The sequence below is a fragment of the Salvia splendens genome, chromosome 10 (genome assembly GCF_004379255.2).
Source record: "Salvia splendens isolate huo1 chromosome 10, SspV2, whole genome shotgun sequence".
Lineage (NCBI taxonomy): Eukaryota > Viridiplantae > Streptophyta > Magnoliopsida > Lamiales > Lamiaceae > Salvia > Salvia splendens.
Window position 1 is genome coordinate 14,291,715 of NC_056041.1, and position 17,814 is coordinate 14,309,528.

Genomic DNA, 17,814 nt, shown 5'->3' on the forward strand with positions numbered 1-17,814 from the left:
CCATTAATACATGAGAGATATTAGTCCATAAAACTATGAACTTTGACCAAATTCTGGTATTTACTACGAACTTTAAAATTTATCTAAAATATCACAAACTTACTTTCGTTTGTTATTTCTTACTGTAGTTCAACCACCATATCCGACTAACATGTATGACTTTTTATCCTACTCGACACATCTAATCAACACGACTTTCTACGTGTTTTTTATCCTACTTGTCACGGGCTTAAAAGGTGATCTAAAATATTAACATTGTTTCAGGGTTGCTCATGTATAATAAATTTTTGCCGATAATATTTATTTGAATTGGTTTTGAAAATAACTAATGAAATGTAAAATTTGTGATATTTTAAACAAATTTTAAAGGTAGTGAGTAATACCAAAAGTTAACCAAAGTTTAGAAACTAATATCTTAATAAAGATAATCACAAATTATAATATTTGGAAAAAAGAAATAAAATTACGAATAGAAGAAAGACATTACATTAGCAAAAAAAAAGAACTCGAGTAAGAATTTAGAGTTAAACACGGTCGTTTAACTCCAACGCACCCGCAGATGAACCACTCCCCGTTCTTGGCTCAATTAAAACAGCTTCTAAAACCCGTCCTAACCACTTTCTTCCTCATCCCTTCACTTTGAAATTTAAGAAGCGCGCGCAGTTTTTCAGTTTCTAGGGTTTTCGGATTTTGATTGTTCCGGCGTCGGAAATGGCGTCAACCGCGCCCGCAACCACCGCAGCTAAGTCTTCTGACACCGCAAAAATAGTCGACGCCTCACTCTGGTGGGATTCTTTCAGTGCACTTCTCACCGAGCTTGAAAACGCCTCCGTGTCATCCGAAACCCCTCCAGATTTGGTAAGAAAACTGTGAATCACCTTGCAATTACTTGAACTCACCTCAATTGTAAACATTTTGTATGGTAATGCGGAATGTGTGGTTTTTCGTTGTTGATTTTTGAGAATTTGTGCGATTGGCCGTGTTTTAGGGTAGGAAGTTGAAGGACAATCACTCTTGGTTTTTGGACACTGTGTCACAATTCAAGCCGCCCAATCAGAAATCGAGAGAAGCATTGGATTCACCACGCGTGAAAGTTGGCCCGCACGAGTTGAATATCCAGCCGAAATTGAAAGACGCTGCACTGAAGATTAGTAGTATCTTGGTAAAGTTTACCTGTTTTCTTTGACATCATTTTTGGTAATTTGGTTATATACCAGAGTCTTACAGTTTCCATGTGATTCCAAGTGCTATTTCTATTAGTTGGTACTGTTATGATTACTGAGACACAAATATCACTTGTGTACATGTCAGTGTTTAGATGAGGTGCAATCATATATCATTTCCAAAAGATCACTGGAGCGCCATAATGCAACAACTCATGATTTACATCCAGATATTATAAATTTGGTTAGTTGATATCATTCTCCTTCTATTAATTGTGCAACCCATTTGACTTTCTGCAACTGGTGCAGTATGTGATTGAAAAACTGGAAGTATGTAATGCTATCTTTAGCTGTTGCCTGTTCTCAACTGGTGAATGCCATAAGATGAACAACACTTATGCAGTTACTCAGTGTTTTTTTGACTCTAGGGTAATGCATCTAGATGTGGTTATCAATATCTCACAATAATAACCACATCCAGATGAAATACATTTATTTGGTACACGTGTTTATCAAACTTTGTGCTTTGTTTTGATTTTACAATCTCAAATCCTTTATTTGTATATAATATATATGGTCTTTTAGGTATTGATCATGATAGTTACCTCACATTAATTATTGTCAACAGTGAACTTGAGGTTTTCAAATGCGAATCATATTTTTATCACTTATTTCTCTTAGATTCATCTCAAAATACTTGAGAACTTTGTCTCTGATACTTTACAAATATCTTCATGGCATGTCCTTGGTGTATGCCATTTTTGCCTTTTGTTAATAAGGTCATTCTTGAGTACTACATTGAACGGCAATGCTTGTTGAAGTGCACAAGACAGATCTTTATGCATGCCTGTAAGTATCTCTGGTTCCGCATTATTTTGATGTCAATTATAATACACCGTCTGCCCCTGCCATGGATATTATTACAATTTTTAGAAAGTTTTATGCTATTACAACATGACTGGATTTCTTGCTTGAGGTTGGGCGATGAATGTAGTCTATGAGTCTATCTTATATTTCCTGTCAAATTTTAAAAGTGATATATCAGCTCAATAATGTTGGTAACTTATGTTAATGAGTGAAGATAATGCATACCATTCTTATCTCTAGGTTTTCATGAAGAAAAGGAAATGCTCCATAGCTGTCATCACGCATCTCTGAAACTCAGCTTGCTTAATTAAATGCACTTCAATTGCTACTTGCTAGTTACTTTCATAGAATGTAAAATCTCTGGAGGAGGTTCTACTCCCACCTTCTTTCCATTTGTAACGAATGGATGAGTGACAGAGATAGATCACACTTTCGGCAATAATAAGCTAAACTATATAAGTATTTATAGTAGCAGATATACAGACTCTATTTGGTACTTGGTGGGTTCAAATTGACAAACTCTCTCTTTGTATGAAATCATGAATTAAAGAAAGATAGCAGCTATTCCTTATGGTGTCTTGCCTTCACATTTATATTAAAAAATTGTGCGGTTGTTTCAGTACTTAGCTTATCCTCCTCCTAATGCAAACCCATTTTGGTGCAGTGTATTTTGAAACTGAGTCAGAAGGAGTTTCTACTGTACTGGAGGTGGCAAAACGGTTAACTTCTGGTGGACTCGAATGTAAATTACTTTCTATCTTTGAGGACCTGCTATCATCTAAATACCCGGATCAGATGGTATATTTCATTGTAATAATTATGCATTTTTCTAATTTGTTTTCTACATTACATGGACACACATTTGACAGTGTTTCTTGCAGGATTTTGATCTCTACACTTTATGGGCAGAGGAAACACTTATAGAGGACAACTTAATCCTTGACATTCTTTTCCTTGTTTATTGCGAGTCATTTTGTGCTTGTGACGCTGAATGCTGGAAAAGATTATGTGCTCTATATGAGGTGAGCTTTTCTTCTTGTTGCTGTACCTGTGAGCGTTCTATTTACTGATTTATCATGTTGTTCTTTGTGTCATGCAGGGTATTGTGAATGGATCTTACAACTTCCAGAAGCTGGCGATATCACCAGATGCTATTCGTGCTATATATCATGCCAAAGTGCAGCTGATGCTCATTCTCATTCAGTCTTTAAACCTGGAAAGTCTCCTTCAGATGATCCATGATAACATTTCTTTCAGGTTTTGTTGCATTTCTTTTTACTCTTCTCTCTCCCCCTCCCCCTGGTCCTTTTTTTATATATTTTATTCCATTTTCTGTTTTGCATTCTGTTTTCGTAATTGTAAAAGTCATTTCAAATAATCCGAACCTTTGACTGGTAAGTGCAACTATGCATGTCTGTTATGCCCACAATATAGGCTAAAAGTAATGGCAGATGTAATTTGATGTAACCGACAACATTTATTTATTGGTGGTATTTTCATAAGTGCAATCTTCTATATGGATTTTGATGCTATTTTCGTAGTTGTATGCTTACTGTCTTACTCAAGTAACTGAAGTGCCTGCTATTTTTTGCTCAGGCAGGGATCACTTAGTTTTTCCGAGATGGAAGTTCAACAAATTGATTCAATGATTTCTAGCTTCAATACTTTTGAGTACAAAGAATTAGGCCCTCTGATCTTAGCATGGGCTTTGTTTCTTTGTCTCGTTTCTTCTCTGCCAGAGAAAGAGGAAAACAATATGTTGATGGTACATATTTCTGCTATTCAGAGCATATTTTATCATTATGATGCCTGTACTTTGATTTTCGGATCTATGTTTTCTTTTATTTTAAATGTGTTACTCTTTGCAGGAGATAGATCATATCGGTTATGTTCGTCAAGCTATGGAGGCTTCATCTTTGAGATATTTTCTTGACATTCTAGAAAGTGATACATTTAAATATTCAGATGTGAGTAACTTCCTTGGGTACCTTTCTATGACAGTGAGTTGTTGCGGGCATGCATCTCCCAGTAATTCCTTGGGTTTTTAATGTACTTATTCTGTACCATGCCTTATTTTTCTATCTACCTTCTTTCTAGGGTCCTCTAGCTGGTTACCGAAGTGTTTTAAGAACGTTTGTTTCTGCATTTATTGCATCTTATGAAATCAATATCCAGGTATCTCCTAAATATATGTGCATCTTATCCCCATTCTTCATTAGTTGCTCTGACATCATGTCTGCCATGCCGTGCAGTTTGAGGATGAGAACCTGAAATTGATATTGGACATACTCTGCAAAATATACAACGGGGAGGTATGCCTGCTAAATGCTTTTTTGATGATTAAGTATCATATTCCAACTAGTATAATATATTTAAGGAAATTAATTTCTTGCAGGAGTCCCTGTGTGATCAGTTTTGGGATAGGGACAGCTTTATTGACGGCCCTGTCAGGTGTCTTCTTTTCAACATAGAGGGGGAATTTCCATTTAGAACTATTGAGCTTCTTCGCTTGTTATCAGCCCTGAGTGAAGGTGCATGGCCGTCTGAATGCGTGTAAGTGGAACTTGGCACAGGATGGCATATTTGAGTGTTTATTCATAAGCTATTAGTTTGAGTTCTTGGTTCCAAATTGATAACAAGGCCAGCTCTTTTTCCTCTCATAAGGTAGATATTAAAGGAATCCGTAGTTGACTCTTCGAACTTGATTGGTTAACTTTATAATATGTCCCGACCACTTAATGATATTTTTGTCCAACACAGATCCAGTAAATACTGTGGTTTTTAGATAACCTTAATGTGCCTTTCATTATTTGACTGCCACCTAAAAAACTTATGAGCACCTTTACTAAACACAAGTTGTTAATACATTCTACGACTTTTGAGCAGATTCAATTTCCTTGACAAGTCCACTGGACTGTCGACACCATTTGAGATTATGAATGGCCCAGTAGTGGATGCTGTTTCAAAGATCGTTGAAACACATTCTCCCTTGCATGTTGCTGGGGTTGAAGGCTTGATAATTCCTGGAAAATCTAGGGGTCAAGTATTGAGAATGCTCGACGACAATTGTGCTCTGGTCAGGTGGGAGGTAAATGTTTAATGCATAAAATTGTAAACTTGAATAGTGTCATTCATTTACTTATTTTGAAACTTGAGGTTCGCTGTACAATTATTCCACATCCTCTATTGGTTTATTGTCTATGCTGTGACTAGGAGTCTGTTTCAAATTTTGATTTGGATATTTATCAACATTCCTTCAACCCATTATGCACGGAGAAGGATGTCACGTCCGGAACTACCTTCTTTCCTGAGCACTATATAGCTTATGGTCTTGTTATTGCTAGCTGCTACCTCCTAAGAATCTTCTTTGTTAAAACTTTAAAGGGATTTTGAATGTGGACTTTGATGCTTCTTATTGCTTGGCCTGTCACTTGTTTTCTTGTTTCTCTCTTCATATGTATCTCTGACTCTGTCTATCGATCTTTCTCTTCCTTTCAAGCTTAGCCTTGCTCTCTACTTGTCTTCTCTGCAGCATACAGAGTCTGGAGTTCTTGTTTTGCTTTTGCGGTTGGCTAAAGAGTTGTATATGCAAAATCCAGAGGAAGTAATTTTTATTCTTGACTTGCTCAGTCGATTGGCGAGTTTTAACACGGTATTCTAACTCTAAATTGATTACTCTTGCAAGCTTAATCCACTCCTGATGGTTTTACATATTAAATTTGCATGCCTTCTAATTACACATGCTCAGCCGTTATGCTTAGATTGGATGTTCGTTCATGTTCATTATTTTACCTTTGCTTGCTTGATTTTGACATCCTGTCATTAGTATGAAGCTTAACTTTGCGTTCGGTTTTTTGATATGGGGGAGGTAGTGTGTGAAAGAATAATCTTCAAAGCTATTATAGTTAGTTTTATTGTACTCTTTGCATGCGGCACTTCTATCTCATCATACTTTTGTCTAACTAAAACAAGGTCGATTCCGATAAACCTCTTTTGTGCTGAGAATTGCAGATTACTATGACTAATATGACCATACCTTTGTAACTTTCTTCTAGAAGGTCAAAATGTCTTAGAACTAGGTAGCTTCCAACACCTGCCTAAATTTTCTAATTTGCTGCACTATAATTTTTTGAGTGAGTAACTGGATTCTTGACGTAAAAAATCTATGCCGACAGAGGCTGATTCTTTTGTCTTTGGTGCGTATCTGAATGACTTTATCACCTAGTGAATTTGAAGATTCCGATTAGTTAAATAAAATTTATGTTACTTTTATGGAAATTACAGTCGCGAACTGCTACGCACTCCTGAAATTATCTGTTTAACTTTTGTGGTGGATCGACGTAATTGTTTTGCTTGGAATATCATGTTGTAATCAAAAAACAATTTGAAATATTGCTTATAACTATAGAGTATCTGAGGATATGAAGCCAATTTGTATGTTATTAGGCTATCTGTTGTACTCTCACGAAATCTTGGAATTGCTCCTGTGATGGAGACTATGTTATGGGGAATGAGCAGAGTTATTTGCGGTACGAGAGTTTCATTTTTCATTTTATTAGATATTCATTCACTTGGTATTTATATTCTTCAAGTGAGTTTACTCTGTGTGACTCTTGTTACAGCATAGACATTGTCGAGATTGTTTGTGTTGTGCTGAAAAATGCCCCCCCAAGCATAAGTGGTGCCATAATGATGTCCATGGGGGTAAACATATTGACGAAAATGTTGAAATGGTAATTGATATAGACTGCCTTGATTATTTTATTTGATGATGATAATGGCCACAAGTTTTTATTTGTCTATAGTAGCATCATACAAAGAATTGTTCTATTATATAAAACTCCCTCCGTCCCACAAGAATATGCACTCTTTCCTTTTTAGTCCGTCCCACAAGAATATACACTTTCTAATTTTGAAACTCTTTTCTCTCTATTGAGGTGGGACCCATTCTCCACTAACAATACTTTAAATACTTTTTCTATCTACCTCTCTCTTACTTTACCAATTTTGCATTAAAACACGTGCCGAATCCAAAGTGCATATTCTTTGGGGACGGAGGGAGTATATATTTGGTGTTGCATCTTTATCCTTATGGTTGTGGGACTTGTGGCTAATAAGGTGTCCTGTGATGAATATGGTTTGATGATTTTGTAATTGAGTTTGAAACCATTCCAGTTGGTTTGTATATTTTACTTCAAATTGGTTTGCTTTTCTCATAATATGCACAATTTTTGTTCTTACCACTCTCCTTTTCCTATGTTTATATCACAGCAAGCCGTCTCATGTAGCTTCAATGGCCATGAAGGGAAATATCTTTGATGTTGCCTTGAGGACGAACCCCTTTGATGTTGGATCCAACAATTTATCCAGGTCAATTTTCAGACATCCTGTAACATAAGTAGATGGAGATACTTCATTTGTGAGATCTACTTGGTTAACTGTATTTGATTGAATGGAAATTATGGAATCTAGAAACTGATACTTAATGGCTGTTTTATGGGGAAAACTCTTGCTATGCTATGCTAAATTGAGTTGATTATCAGCTGCGCCCAGATATTCTCCTGTTATTTGGCATGTTACATTAAATCATTCTGGTGTATTCTTCAGCGCTTGCTATTTCTGGGAACCTGGAAGTGTTTTTGTCGGGGTATTGGGAGCGTGCAGGATCTCTTTATATTTAGTCCATTCAGTCCTCATTGTCAAAAGATTCAGAACAAGCCTGATATGATGCCTAACTTCAAGTTTTCTTTTTTATTAACAATGTTGTTTCCATGTTTCATCTCAGTGGATCCTGGTTGCTCTCTGGAAGACTTGCCAAAATGCTTTTGATTGATTGTGAACAGAGTGACTGCTCAATGACTCTGTCAGGTATATTATTTGGTTCCCTAGTTAGATGGTGCTGATCCCTAAAATATACTCCAAAGGATTTTGTTGTTATAACAAATAATGTATTGTGTGGCCTCAGCCTGTGAGCTTTATTATCGACTGCATGAAAGTTTTTTATAGTTGTATGCCTTCTGTATGCTCAGCATTGCAAACTTTTTTCTTTGACTTCTTGACTTATCATCCTCACGTTGTACCTAAATATTCCTCTGCTCTTCAAGATTTTGTTTCTGTGCTACAGCTTTACTCCTCTGGGGGTATGTAGCTTCTTTGACTTAACAAGGAATAGATTAGTATTTAAGAGTGCTATTATAAAACATGACCAGCTAGCTTCTATTCAGATATGATCTTTAAAATCAACTTTTCTGGGGGATTCGAAGTTAAGGTGCTCTCATGCTGCCTTCCACCCCAATTCTACATTTGAAACTTGCATTTGCAATAGAATACTAGAAGCAGATCATGGAGTTTTCGCTTATCTTTAGCCTCTTCTTTTGTCCTTCTTGACTTCTCTTAGATTTTATGTTTTCTGTTATTGTCTACTTGTTAGACATATCTTGTTTTCCTCACCAGTTGATTCATTGAATGATTTGCCATTACAACAAATTAATATTCTGAAAACTAACTCTTGCAAGTTACCGTGCAGTGCTTGACTTCACAATGAATCTACTGGAGAAAGGATTAGAAACTGATACCGTCCTTGCACTCATCGTTTTCTCACTTCAGTATGTTCTCATTAATCACGAGTTTTGGAAATATAAGGTGAAACCTGCTCGTTGGAAGGTGACACAGAAGGTATTGGCTTTTTCTTCCGTGTATAAACTTTTGAAGTTATATTGCATTAGATTTTATGGTTCTCAGTTCTCTAGATTCGCATCTCAAGTGAAATCATAGGATGTAAGTGATAAGTTTGTATTGAATAAAGTCTTCAAGGAATCACAGACTATGTATCTTCTTGTATATTTGTGCATCAAGGCATGGCAGAAGATATATCTTTTACACAATATATGTCTCCTATTCTGTGTTTCTTCTTTAACCAGCATCAATTCCATAAGTTCTATATTACCTTTTTTGTGACACTTTCTTATTCAAATGTTGGGTCATAGTGGAGTCCTTTACGTTGAGTATGAATACGGAGAGATCTCCTCTCCCCTTATTAAATAAATTTTTTCTAGTATTAGCAAACTATCCTCATTCAGTTCTAATTTCTTTCAGTACTTACGAATAAGCACTTTCTGTCTAGTCTGATTTCTTTGTTTATAGGTGCTTGAAGTCATGAGGAAATGTATTTCGTCTATCTCATGGTGTCCCAAGCTGGGGGAAGTAGTTCGTGATATTATGTTTTCTGATTCTTCTATACACTCTGCAATCTTCCGAATTGTTTGTACGACCGCACCAACTTTAGAGGTTCATGATGCTGTTCTTATTCCTTAATCCTTATGTATCTTTAGCCTGTAACTTTAATTTTGTGTTTATATCTGTTCTTTCTTCTACCTTCTTTTCTTATATGCCAGAAACATCATGTATCTCGTTTATTTGACATACTGGATATTGAGGGATTAGAGCTTGCAATATCCTCTGGGCTGGATGTCTTGCTCAGCATGATATTCACTTTTTCAAAGGTGTGCACTTTTTAAAATTGTGTGTTCTTATATTTTTGTAGTTTCTTTGTTATTTCTGAATATGCTTCCTCTTTCCCCGGAACAAAACAAAACGTTACTTATGGACATTGTTGTTATATAAAATGTCAAGGTGTTACATCTTCAGGACTTATATCGCAAAGCACCAATTATTTTTCAGTAATGTTATGCTACTTCACTAATTGTATTTGATAATATATTTATGGTTTTTTGTTGTTCACTAAAACCTAAAAACTGTTTTGTATCAGCATCCACAGGGTAGTTCTGTTTTTCATGAAGCAATTCTATCAATGACGACAAAGCCAGTACCTGTGATCACTGCTGCCATATCATTTATATCATACTTCCGTAATGATGTACGATCTATTTTCCTCAATAATCATGTTCTTGATTCTTTAGTATTGTTATAAGGCTGATAGTCTTTGTTTCATGCATCTTTATCTGTCCTCCAACATGGAGTTGTTCTGCTTGAGTTCCACTTTACGTTCTATCAGACCTTCCTTTGTATGTCATGATGTCATCTTTAGATACTAATCCAGTAAGTCTTCCATAGCTGAGATGCGTGAGAAAACTTACTTCATTTGTGATGGCATATAGGTTGCATAGTATTTTCTTTTCTTAGCTTAATCGGATATATGGTCTCAACACAATCTTACAACAACTTCTCTGATACTCCCTCCGTCCCACAAAGATTGTCTCATTTTTCCATTTCCGCCCGTCCCACAAAATTTGTCCCATTTCACTTTTTACCATTTTTTGTAGTGACCCCATATTCCACTAACTCATTCCTACTCACATTTTATTATAAAACTAATATATGAAAGTAGGACCCACATTCCACTAACCTTTTCAACTCACTTTTCGTTACATTTCTTAAAACCCGTGCCCGGTCAAAGTGAGACAATCTTTGTGGGACGGAGGGAGTAGTATATAATTATTCATGTCAACCTATCTTTTTGGTATTCCTTATATCTTGTCTTTTGCTGGTTCATTTAGACTATACAAATAGCTGGCGCAAGATTGCTCTCTGCTTTGTTTATGGCAGATATCTCACAGTCCTATACCCACAACAATATGAATCTTGGTTTGGATGATAAGCAGGTTGGCAACTGAACTGGTCGTGTAACAATTTATTAGTTGTCAGAAATGCTCATTACTAATTTGGATTTATAACCCTCTTGCAGGTTGCCCATTTCAGGAAATCTATTACCAGCATTCTTTTTCAGCAGTCACCTTCGAGTGAGGATCTCATCATTGCTATTTTGAGGTTCCTAACTTCTGCTGCAAGCAATCAGGTTATTTGTCCTTGCTTTGTCCCTTTATAGACTGTTTGTTTTTTATTTGTACTATATGGATCCATCAAGTTTTTCATTGTCCTCTTCCATCAATACTAAAGAACTCTGTAATTTTAAGTTCTATCATTTTCTTCATGTTTATTGCAAACGCCATGGACATTTATTTGAAGTTGATTGCGAATTATCATTCATCGACTATTATCCGTAGCTTATATTATATCGGCATTCAAATTGATGTTTTCTCTTGTTACTCTCAGAAATATGCCCGGTCCTCGAATTTTTTTGCTGACACATTGCTCGCAGTTTCTTTAATCATAACACGATGCCTAGATCTAAGCTGTAGAACTTTGGATCACTTGGTAGTATATGCATAAAAACTAAAGTTTTCTATTAAAGTTAATGACACTCTTCCCATGCTAGAGTTACATGTCACCTGTCTAGGTCTGCTAGATGTGACAGGGCAATTATCCATAGTAACTGATAATCAATCTACGTGCCTGTAGTTTTCATTTATGGGGTCTTTGCACCTAGTGTTTATCACTTACATGTCGGATCTTCTCAACAGTATTTCTTCATAATCTTACTTTTTTTGTTGACTGGCTTTAGTTTGAGGATTCAGATATCTCAATGGTCAAGACCTGCTTGATAATTCATGCTTATTAATTTATTTTCTAATCTGATAATTTTGCTCATTTTTTACATTGATGGAATGCTCAAATACAGCCTGCTTTTCTTGCTGCTGTCATTGCGTCGAAGGAGTACTCAAATACTCAAGTGCAAAATGCCCCTGAACATCAGCCAAAGAAAACTGAGAATGAATCATTAGATTCCTTGGAAGAAAGTCTTTTATATGCAATTTTGCAGTACCTAAAAGATTCTGAAGACTTATTACATAGGTATGGTTTCATTTGATTAAATTATTCCGTTTGCTGGTTTTCTTAAAAAAATTCTTGATTAATTATTTATAATCCCATTTTATTTTTCCTTAGGAAACCAAATATGTTGTTATATTTGTTGAAATTTCTAAAGGCACTTTGGCAAGGTGCTCCTCAGTTCTCGAAGAACTTGGAACAATTAAAAGTTGCAGATGAGTTCTGGAAACATTTGACCCGTTCTCTGGTGCTCATTGCTCACCGAGACAACATATCTGAGAAGTTAACTGAAATGGATCTCCAAAACATGGCCTGCGAATGTCAAATCCTGTCCAACGTATTGGATATACTAAGCTATGAGATTTTTGTGCAAAAGAAGTTGAGACATGCTGCATCAGTTGCCAACAGAATATCTACTTCACCTCCTAATGGAGCAGAAAAAACTGAGCATAATTTTAAAAAAAATGGAAGCCTAAAGGAGACTATTTCAACCTGGTGTAAGACTTCAGTTTTGAGTGACTTGATCAAGGTCTGTGTTTCCTCAGAATATGATGAAAGTAGTCATACACGTGCCAAGGTGATCTATTCATACTATTTGCTCTTATGTAACTACAACTTATCCTGCTCCAAAGTATATAAAATCGTCTGAATGTTAATTTGGTTACTCACTTACTCCTTTCATATTGTCGCTTTTGATGAGTATTTAGGTTGCTGCTGGTTCATTTGCTGTTCATGTGATGGTTAAATTAAGAAGTGGTGACTCAGGCAGCTTGTCTGTGTCACTAATTGAAAGGATTTCAGCATTGTCAGAAAAGGTATATCATTGGTTTGAGTAACTGAAGTTATAATTGGTAATAATATAAGTAATTTCATGTGAGAAAAAAAACACGAACACAACAAAATCTGAAGGTATCAAACTTGACTATTTTAACAATTGTTATCTCATGTTGATTCCCATTCTGCTTACAACTAAACCATGTACTGCATTTGCTGTAAATGACTGTCCGCCAACATACTGGCTTTATCATTCCATTATGTTGATAATTTCTATCATTAGGAGCTCTGAAATCTGTACACTCATTTTATGCTGTCTTCTACAGTTATTCAAGTTACCAGCCTTTTCAGATTTGTTGACCCAGTATACTGAGCGTAGTTACAGGTAGGTGTTACTTTCTTTCTCTTCTGATGCGGGATGCTTTTACCTATTAATTTATCCAAGTAGATGTTACTTTTCTCCATTTCTTAGTTTTGATACTTGTTATTTTAGTGGAGGACAGGAGTTGGAGAATCTGATTCTAAGTGATCTGTTTTACCACATCCAAGGAGAGCTTAATGGCCGTCAGATTGACAACGGACCATTTAAAGAGTTATTACAGTTTCTGATCGATTCAAGATTTCTGGATGCCTATAAATATGCAAGGGATGATGATCTTCCCGCCAACGTCAAGAGTGTCTACCTGTATGATACTGTTCGCCTCAAAACAGACCTTGGATTAGAAATGTGGGATCTTCTTGCTTGGAAAGAGTCCAAGGACCTTGTGGAAACTATGCTCCTTTCTTTGCAAGATGTAAATTCAAGAATGTTGCACTCTACTTCCAAGCATTCAGCTTTGCGTGGGCTTGTTACTCTATTGTACATGCGCCAGAACAATGTGAGTTTCAGATTCATTGATATCAAAATTCTAAGGAGGTGATACTATGTAGGAATAAAATGAATATTCCTATATTTATTCCTTTCCGTGATTGGTAAGTTTTGAAATGCGGGAATCACCTTTCCTGACGGAATGCCTATAACAATATATTGGTGGATCATGGAATAACATTGTCGATGTTCACAGTATAACAATATTGATTTTCATAGTATCACAATATTACAGTGAAGCCATATCCCATATCCCATCTTTGGATTTGGTTTGGTTTGGTTTACTTTTCTTTTCAATTATTTTATTAATACAATAAAAAATTGCCGGTGCCGAAGTTGAGATTTTACCAATTTGTACAGGATGAAGATTTGACCGGACTGAAGATTTCTGAGCAAGTAGTTTCTTCAGGCATTGACCACATATGTCAGTCTATCCATGCCTCAATGGCATCTTTGACTCCTGCCGGCGATGCTAGTGTAGATATTGTGCTAGATATTCTTACAGCTCAAGCAGAGCTACTGCTACTTCTCCTCAGATCAGTTGAAACAAAACTTTCTCAGCCTGATCGTGTTCTTATTTTAAAGGCCTCAAGCTATGGCCTCAAAGTATTGAGCGGCTGCAGGCTAACTCTTGCTGCTGAAACAGCTACTAGGTTTTTGCTTATTTTGATCCTTTCAGTTAAGCTGACTTGCAAGGATTCGGGTTTAGGCTATTCAACTGAAACTGAATCAACTGAAGTTTCATCTGAAGTTTCTTATTCAAGTTTGGGGCTATTACCTGTTCTCTGCAGCATTCAGCACCCAGATAATTGTATCCTATCCTTGGCTGCCATTGACTTTATACTGAAAGGTTTCTCAACCCCTGCTACTTGGTTCCCCATCATACAGAAGCATTTCCCGTTGCCACATATTGTTCAGAAGCTCCAAGATGCAGCTGCGTCCAAAATGGTTCCAATCATATTAAAATTTCTTTTGAATCTTGCACGCGTGAGACAGGGTGCTGAGATGCTTCTAAATGCTGGTATCCTAGCATCACTAAGAATGCTGTTGTCTGACTTTCCAGATGGTGGACCTCTCTCTGTAATCCAAAGTGAGAGCATCCTTGCCAATATTGACAAAACCGAAAAGTCTCAACCCATCTGGGGGCTGAGCTTGGCTGTACTTACATCAATTATCCATTCTTTGGGAGATAACTCTGCAAGTGTTGTGGATTATGTGATGGCATGCATATTAATTGAGAAAGCACCTTCAGTTTTCTATTACCTAACTGCACCAGATCTCCCAACAAACGGTCATGAAAATAAAAGAGCCCGTGCATTGAAATCAAACACTTCCTTAGATGAGCTTAAAGCCACACAAAATACTTTGGCTCTAATTTGTGTCTTGGCGGAGCACTCAAATTCGTGGAAGAAAAACCTGCAAAGCATGGAGTCCCAGTTACGGGAAAAAAGCATCCATTTGTTAGCCTTCATTAGTCGAGCAACTCAGCACCCTGGAGAATCACCTCGGAGGGAAGCTCCTTTATCCTGCCATCCTGTGCTCAAAGAAGAACTTGAGTTGTTCAAGAAGCCTTCATTTGTAAACAGTAAAAAGGGTTGGTTTGCTCTATCTGCTCTTGGATGCAAGTCAAATCACAGCTTGTCACTCTTGTCCTCTAAATCAACTGCTCTGATCTTGAGAGATCAGTCGAATGAAAATATCAATTCCTCTCATCAGACACATTTGTCAGATTTAATTGCAATCGAGATGTACAAGACTGCATTCCTGCTCTTGAAGTTTTTATGCACACAGACTGAAGCAGCTGCCAGAAAGGCAGAGGAGGTTGGTTTTGTTGACATTGCAAATTTCCCTGAGCTGCCAATGCCCGATATTTTACATGGCTTGCAGGTACTTCTAATTTACATTCTATGTTTTCATTCTTCTATCTACCATCTATAAACATTATATGCTTGTAATATTTGATGCAGTCACCAATTAAATGGTGTGACTTAATGTTGCATACTTTTTTCATGTAACATATGTTTGATTTTTGCAAAATAGGATCAAGGGATTGCCATCATCACAGAACTGTGCGAAGCCAACAAGACAAAACAGGTGGCTTCGGAAATAGAGGAAGTCTGCACTTTGCTGCTACAAGTAACAGTAATGGCATTATACTTGGAGTATTCTGTCATACAAATTTGTGGCATTAGGCCTGTATTAGGCCATGTCGAAACATTCTCCAAGGAACTACGCCTTCTTATTAGAGGTAATAGAATTTTCCCTCTCCCAATCTCATCACAATCTCATATAAAAATGTTGAGTATGCTTATTTGTTTCCATTGTAGCAACGGAGGGCCATGTGTTCTTGAAAGAGCCACTGACAATTTTGAAACAAATTGTAGCAGTTGTGTATCCTGAGTTAGTACACCAAGACGCCTTGTTTTGAGATTGATGTATATAATATTTTCACCAATTATGTGTTCACATTTGTAGTAGAACTCTCTAAATTTGTGTCGTTCCTAACTTTTGAGGCCCTCATCTTGTTATCTCGAGGCTAGCATCACTCGAGATATTGTTCGTTCGTCTCATCTCAAGCTTAACAAGACTTGGCTTGAAACCTCCGTGAGTGCTTTCAAGCATAGAGTCAATCATAATGGTTCTGAGTCGAGCTCGAGCTTGAGCTTTAGTCACTTGAGCACCTGTCTAGCTCTCGACTTCATCGAATTATTGTAAATCTAATCTTTCTTAGAATGTATTTCTTGTTTTGATTTTTTATTCAAGTAGTACTATCATTTATGAAATGATAGAATTGCTTTTGTGAATTCTCTTCACACCACCGCCTCGTTATTGACGTTGCTTTTTTGTAGTTGCGTACTGCAATTTTATCTCATTCCTAGAGTTGTTCTGTAAAATAAATGACTTCATATGTCTTGAACTTTTATTTTTTTCATTTTATTTATTAGTTATATAGATACAATTTTTTTTGAACTGTTATACATCTATAATTATAGTAGTAGCAGTATAACTTAAACCTCTTTTTTTATGGAGTATTTAAATATTCCCTTTTAGAAAAGTTAAATGATTGGAGCAGCGCCACCTACTGTTCACTGCATTCCGGGAATGCGTGTCCTGAAATATAAAGTAAAGCTGAAAAATAAAGTTGATTCTCGAATTGTGGCATTTGCACGCTAGAGAAAAGTTTATGCATTGGGACACAATAATTAGATAATGAAAAAGAAAAAGGCGTTTTTATTCTTTTTATTTTATGAACCAATAATCTCTATTCAATTCAATTTACGCATGGGCTATAAATAATACTTTCTCCATTTCATTTCATGTTAATAGAATCATTTTATTATTTAAGAAAGTTTTGTGTTAATTGAGTTATTTCTATTTTTACCAAAAAGTAACCATCTTTCTTACTTTATTCTATCTTCATCTCTCTTACTTTATTCACCACCCACATAACACACTATTCTTAAACTCCATGCAAAAAAAGAAACACTTCTATTAACAAGGAACAAAGAGAGTACTCCATTTGAATTACATTTTGGAAAATTATAATTCTGTCCCTATTAAGAGTGCCTTATTAACCTAATTTTTATTTTTTTAAATATGGAGTATATATCTGTAGTAATAAATTCTCATATAACTACTTATTTAGAAAAAACCTGCTTATTACCCATTTTAACTCTCATCTATTAAGAGTGTGTAAGAGCATCTCCAATGGCGGCGTCGGCACCGGCACGCCGATTTTTCGCGGACGCCGGTGCTGTCGCCGAACCAGTGCGAGCGGCGGCGTCAAAATCGGCGTGCCCACGCCGATTCTTGGGCTGACGACGATTCTCACGCCGATCCTCACGGCGCCATTGTAGGCCCCGGATCGGCGTCAGATTTTTAATTTTTTTTAAAATTTTTCGAAACACTATATATACGCGCTTTGGACGTGCAGCGTGCATTTGGTGTGCTTCAGGCTCGATGGGCTGCAGTTAAGGGACCAACGCGTTTGTGGCATGTCGACTGCATTGCTGATATAATGTACGCCTGTATTATCATGCACAACATGATTGTCGAAGATGAAGGTGTACAACTGACTGATTGGGCCAAAGACGATAATGAAGCCGGTCCAAGCCACGGCGTCGCCGCCGCCAACGTACGAGGTGGGGTACCTCACGATGAAGAAGCCCTCCTCCAAGCAAATGCCGACATGCGTCAGACGGATGCTCATATTCGACTCCAAAAGGATTTAATTGAAGAGTTGTGGGCGCGGAGAATTGCAAGGCGTTAGTTTTTAATTTAATTGCATGTAATTTTTTTAAATGTACATTTTTTAAAATTATTGTACTTTTTTAAACTTTAATAGTATTTTCAATTTTCCTGTATTTATCTCGTAAATTAAATTCCGTATGTTGCTACAATTGTAAATTAAATTATATAATTGTTAGTGACGTGGAAGGCTATGTGAGGGCTATT

The 17,814-nt window shown here is 36.5% G+C and overlaps 1 protein-coding gene across 3 annotated transcripts; it reads left to right on the forward strand.

The window, feature by feature from the left end:
• The first annotated feature begins 560 nt into the window (after positions 1-560).
• LOC121750240 lies at positions 561-16,163 on the forward strand. 3 transcript variants are annotated; one of them, XM_042144735.1, is made up of 32 exons: positions 561-858; positions 989-1,162; positions 1,312-1,407; positions 1,943-2,012; positions 2,695-2,828; positions 2,912-3,052; positions 3,130-3,287; positions 3,627-3,795; positions 3,899-3,997; positions 4,128-4,205; positions 4,283-4,342; positions 4,426-4,583; positions 4,917-5,118; positions 5,563-5,682; positions 6,477-6,559; positions 6,653-6,763; positions 7,302-7,400; positions 7,816-7,898; positions 8,557-8,705; positions 9,174-9,317; positions 9,425-9,532; positions 9,799-9,906; positions 10,547-10,651; positions 10,735-10,845; positions 11,569-11,741; positions 11,835-12,294; positions 12,425-12,532; positions 12,818-12,876; positions 12,985-13,369; positions 13,720-15,246; positions 15,400-15,607; positions 15,687-16,163. In XM_042144735.1, exons 1-32 carry the CDS (start codon positions 712-714, stop codon positions 15,785-15,787), a joined length of 5,928 nt encoding a protein of 1,975 aa, XP_042000669.1. In that variant the 5' UTR covers positions 561-711; the 3' UTR covers positions 15,788-16,163. The 3 variants fall into 3 exon arrangements, with proteins under 3 accessions (XP_042000669.1, XP_042000670.1, XP_042000671.1); XM_042144736.1 differs by lacking the exons at positions 561-858; positions 989-1,162; positions 1,943-2,012; XM_042144737.1 differs by lacking the exons at positions 561-858; positions 989-1,162; positions 1,312-1,407; ... (1 more) ...; positions 2,695-2,828; positions 2,912-3,052 and having other exon boundaries at positions 3,184-3,287; positions 3,631-3,795.
• Positions 16,164-17,814: the final 1,651 nt, after the last annotated feature.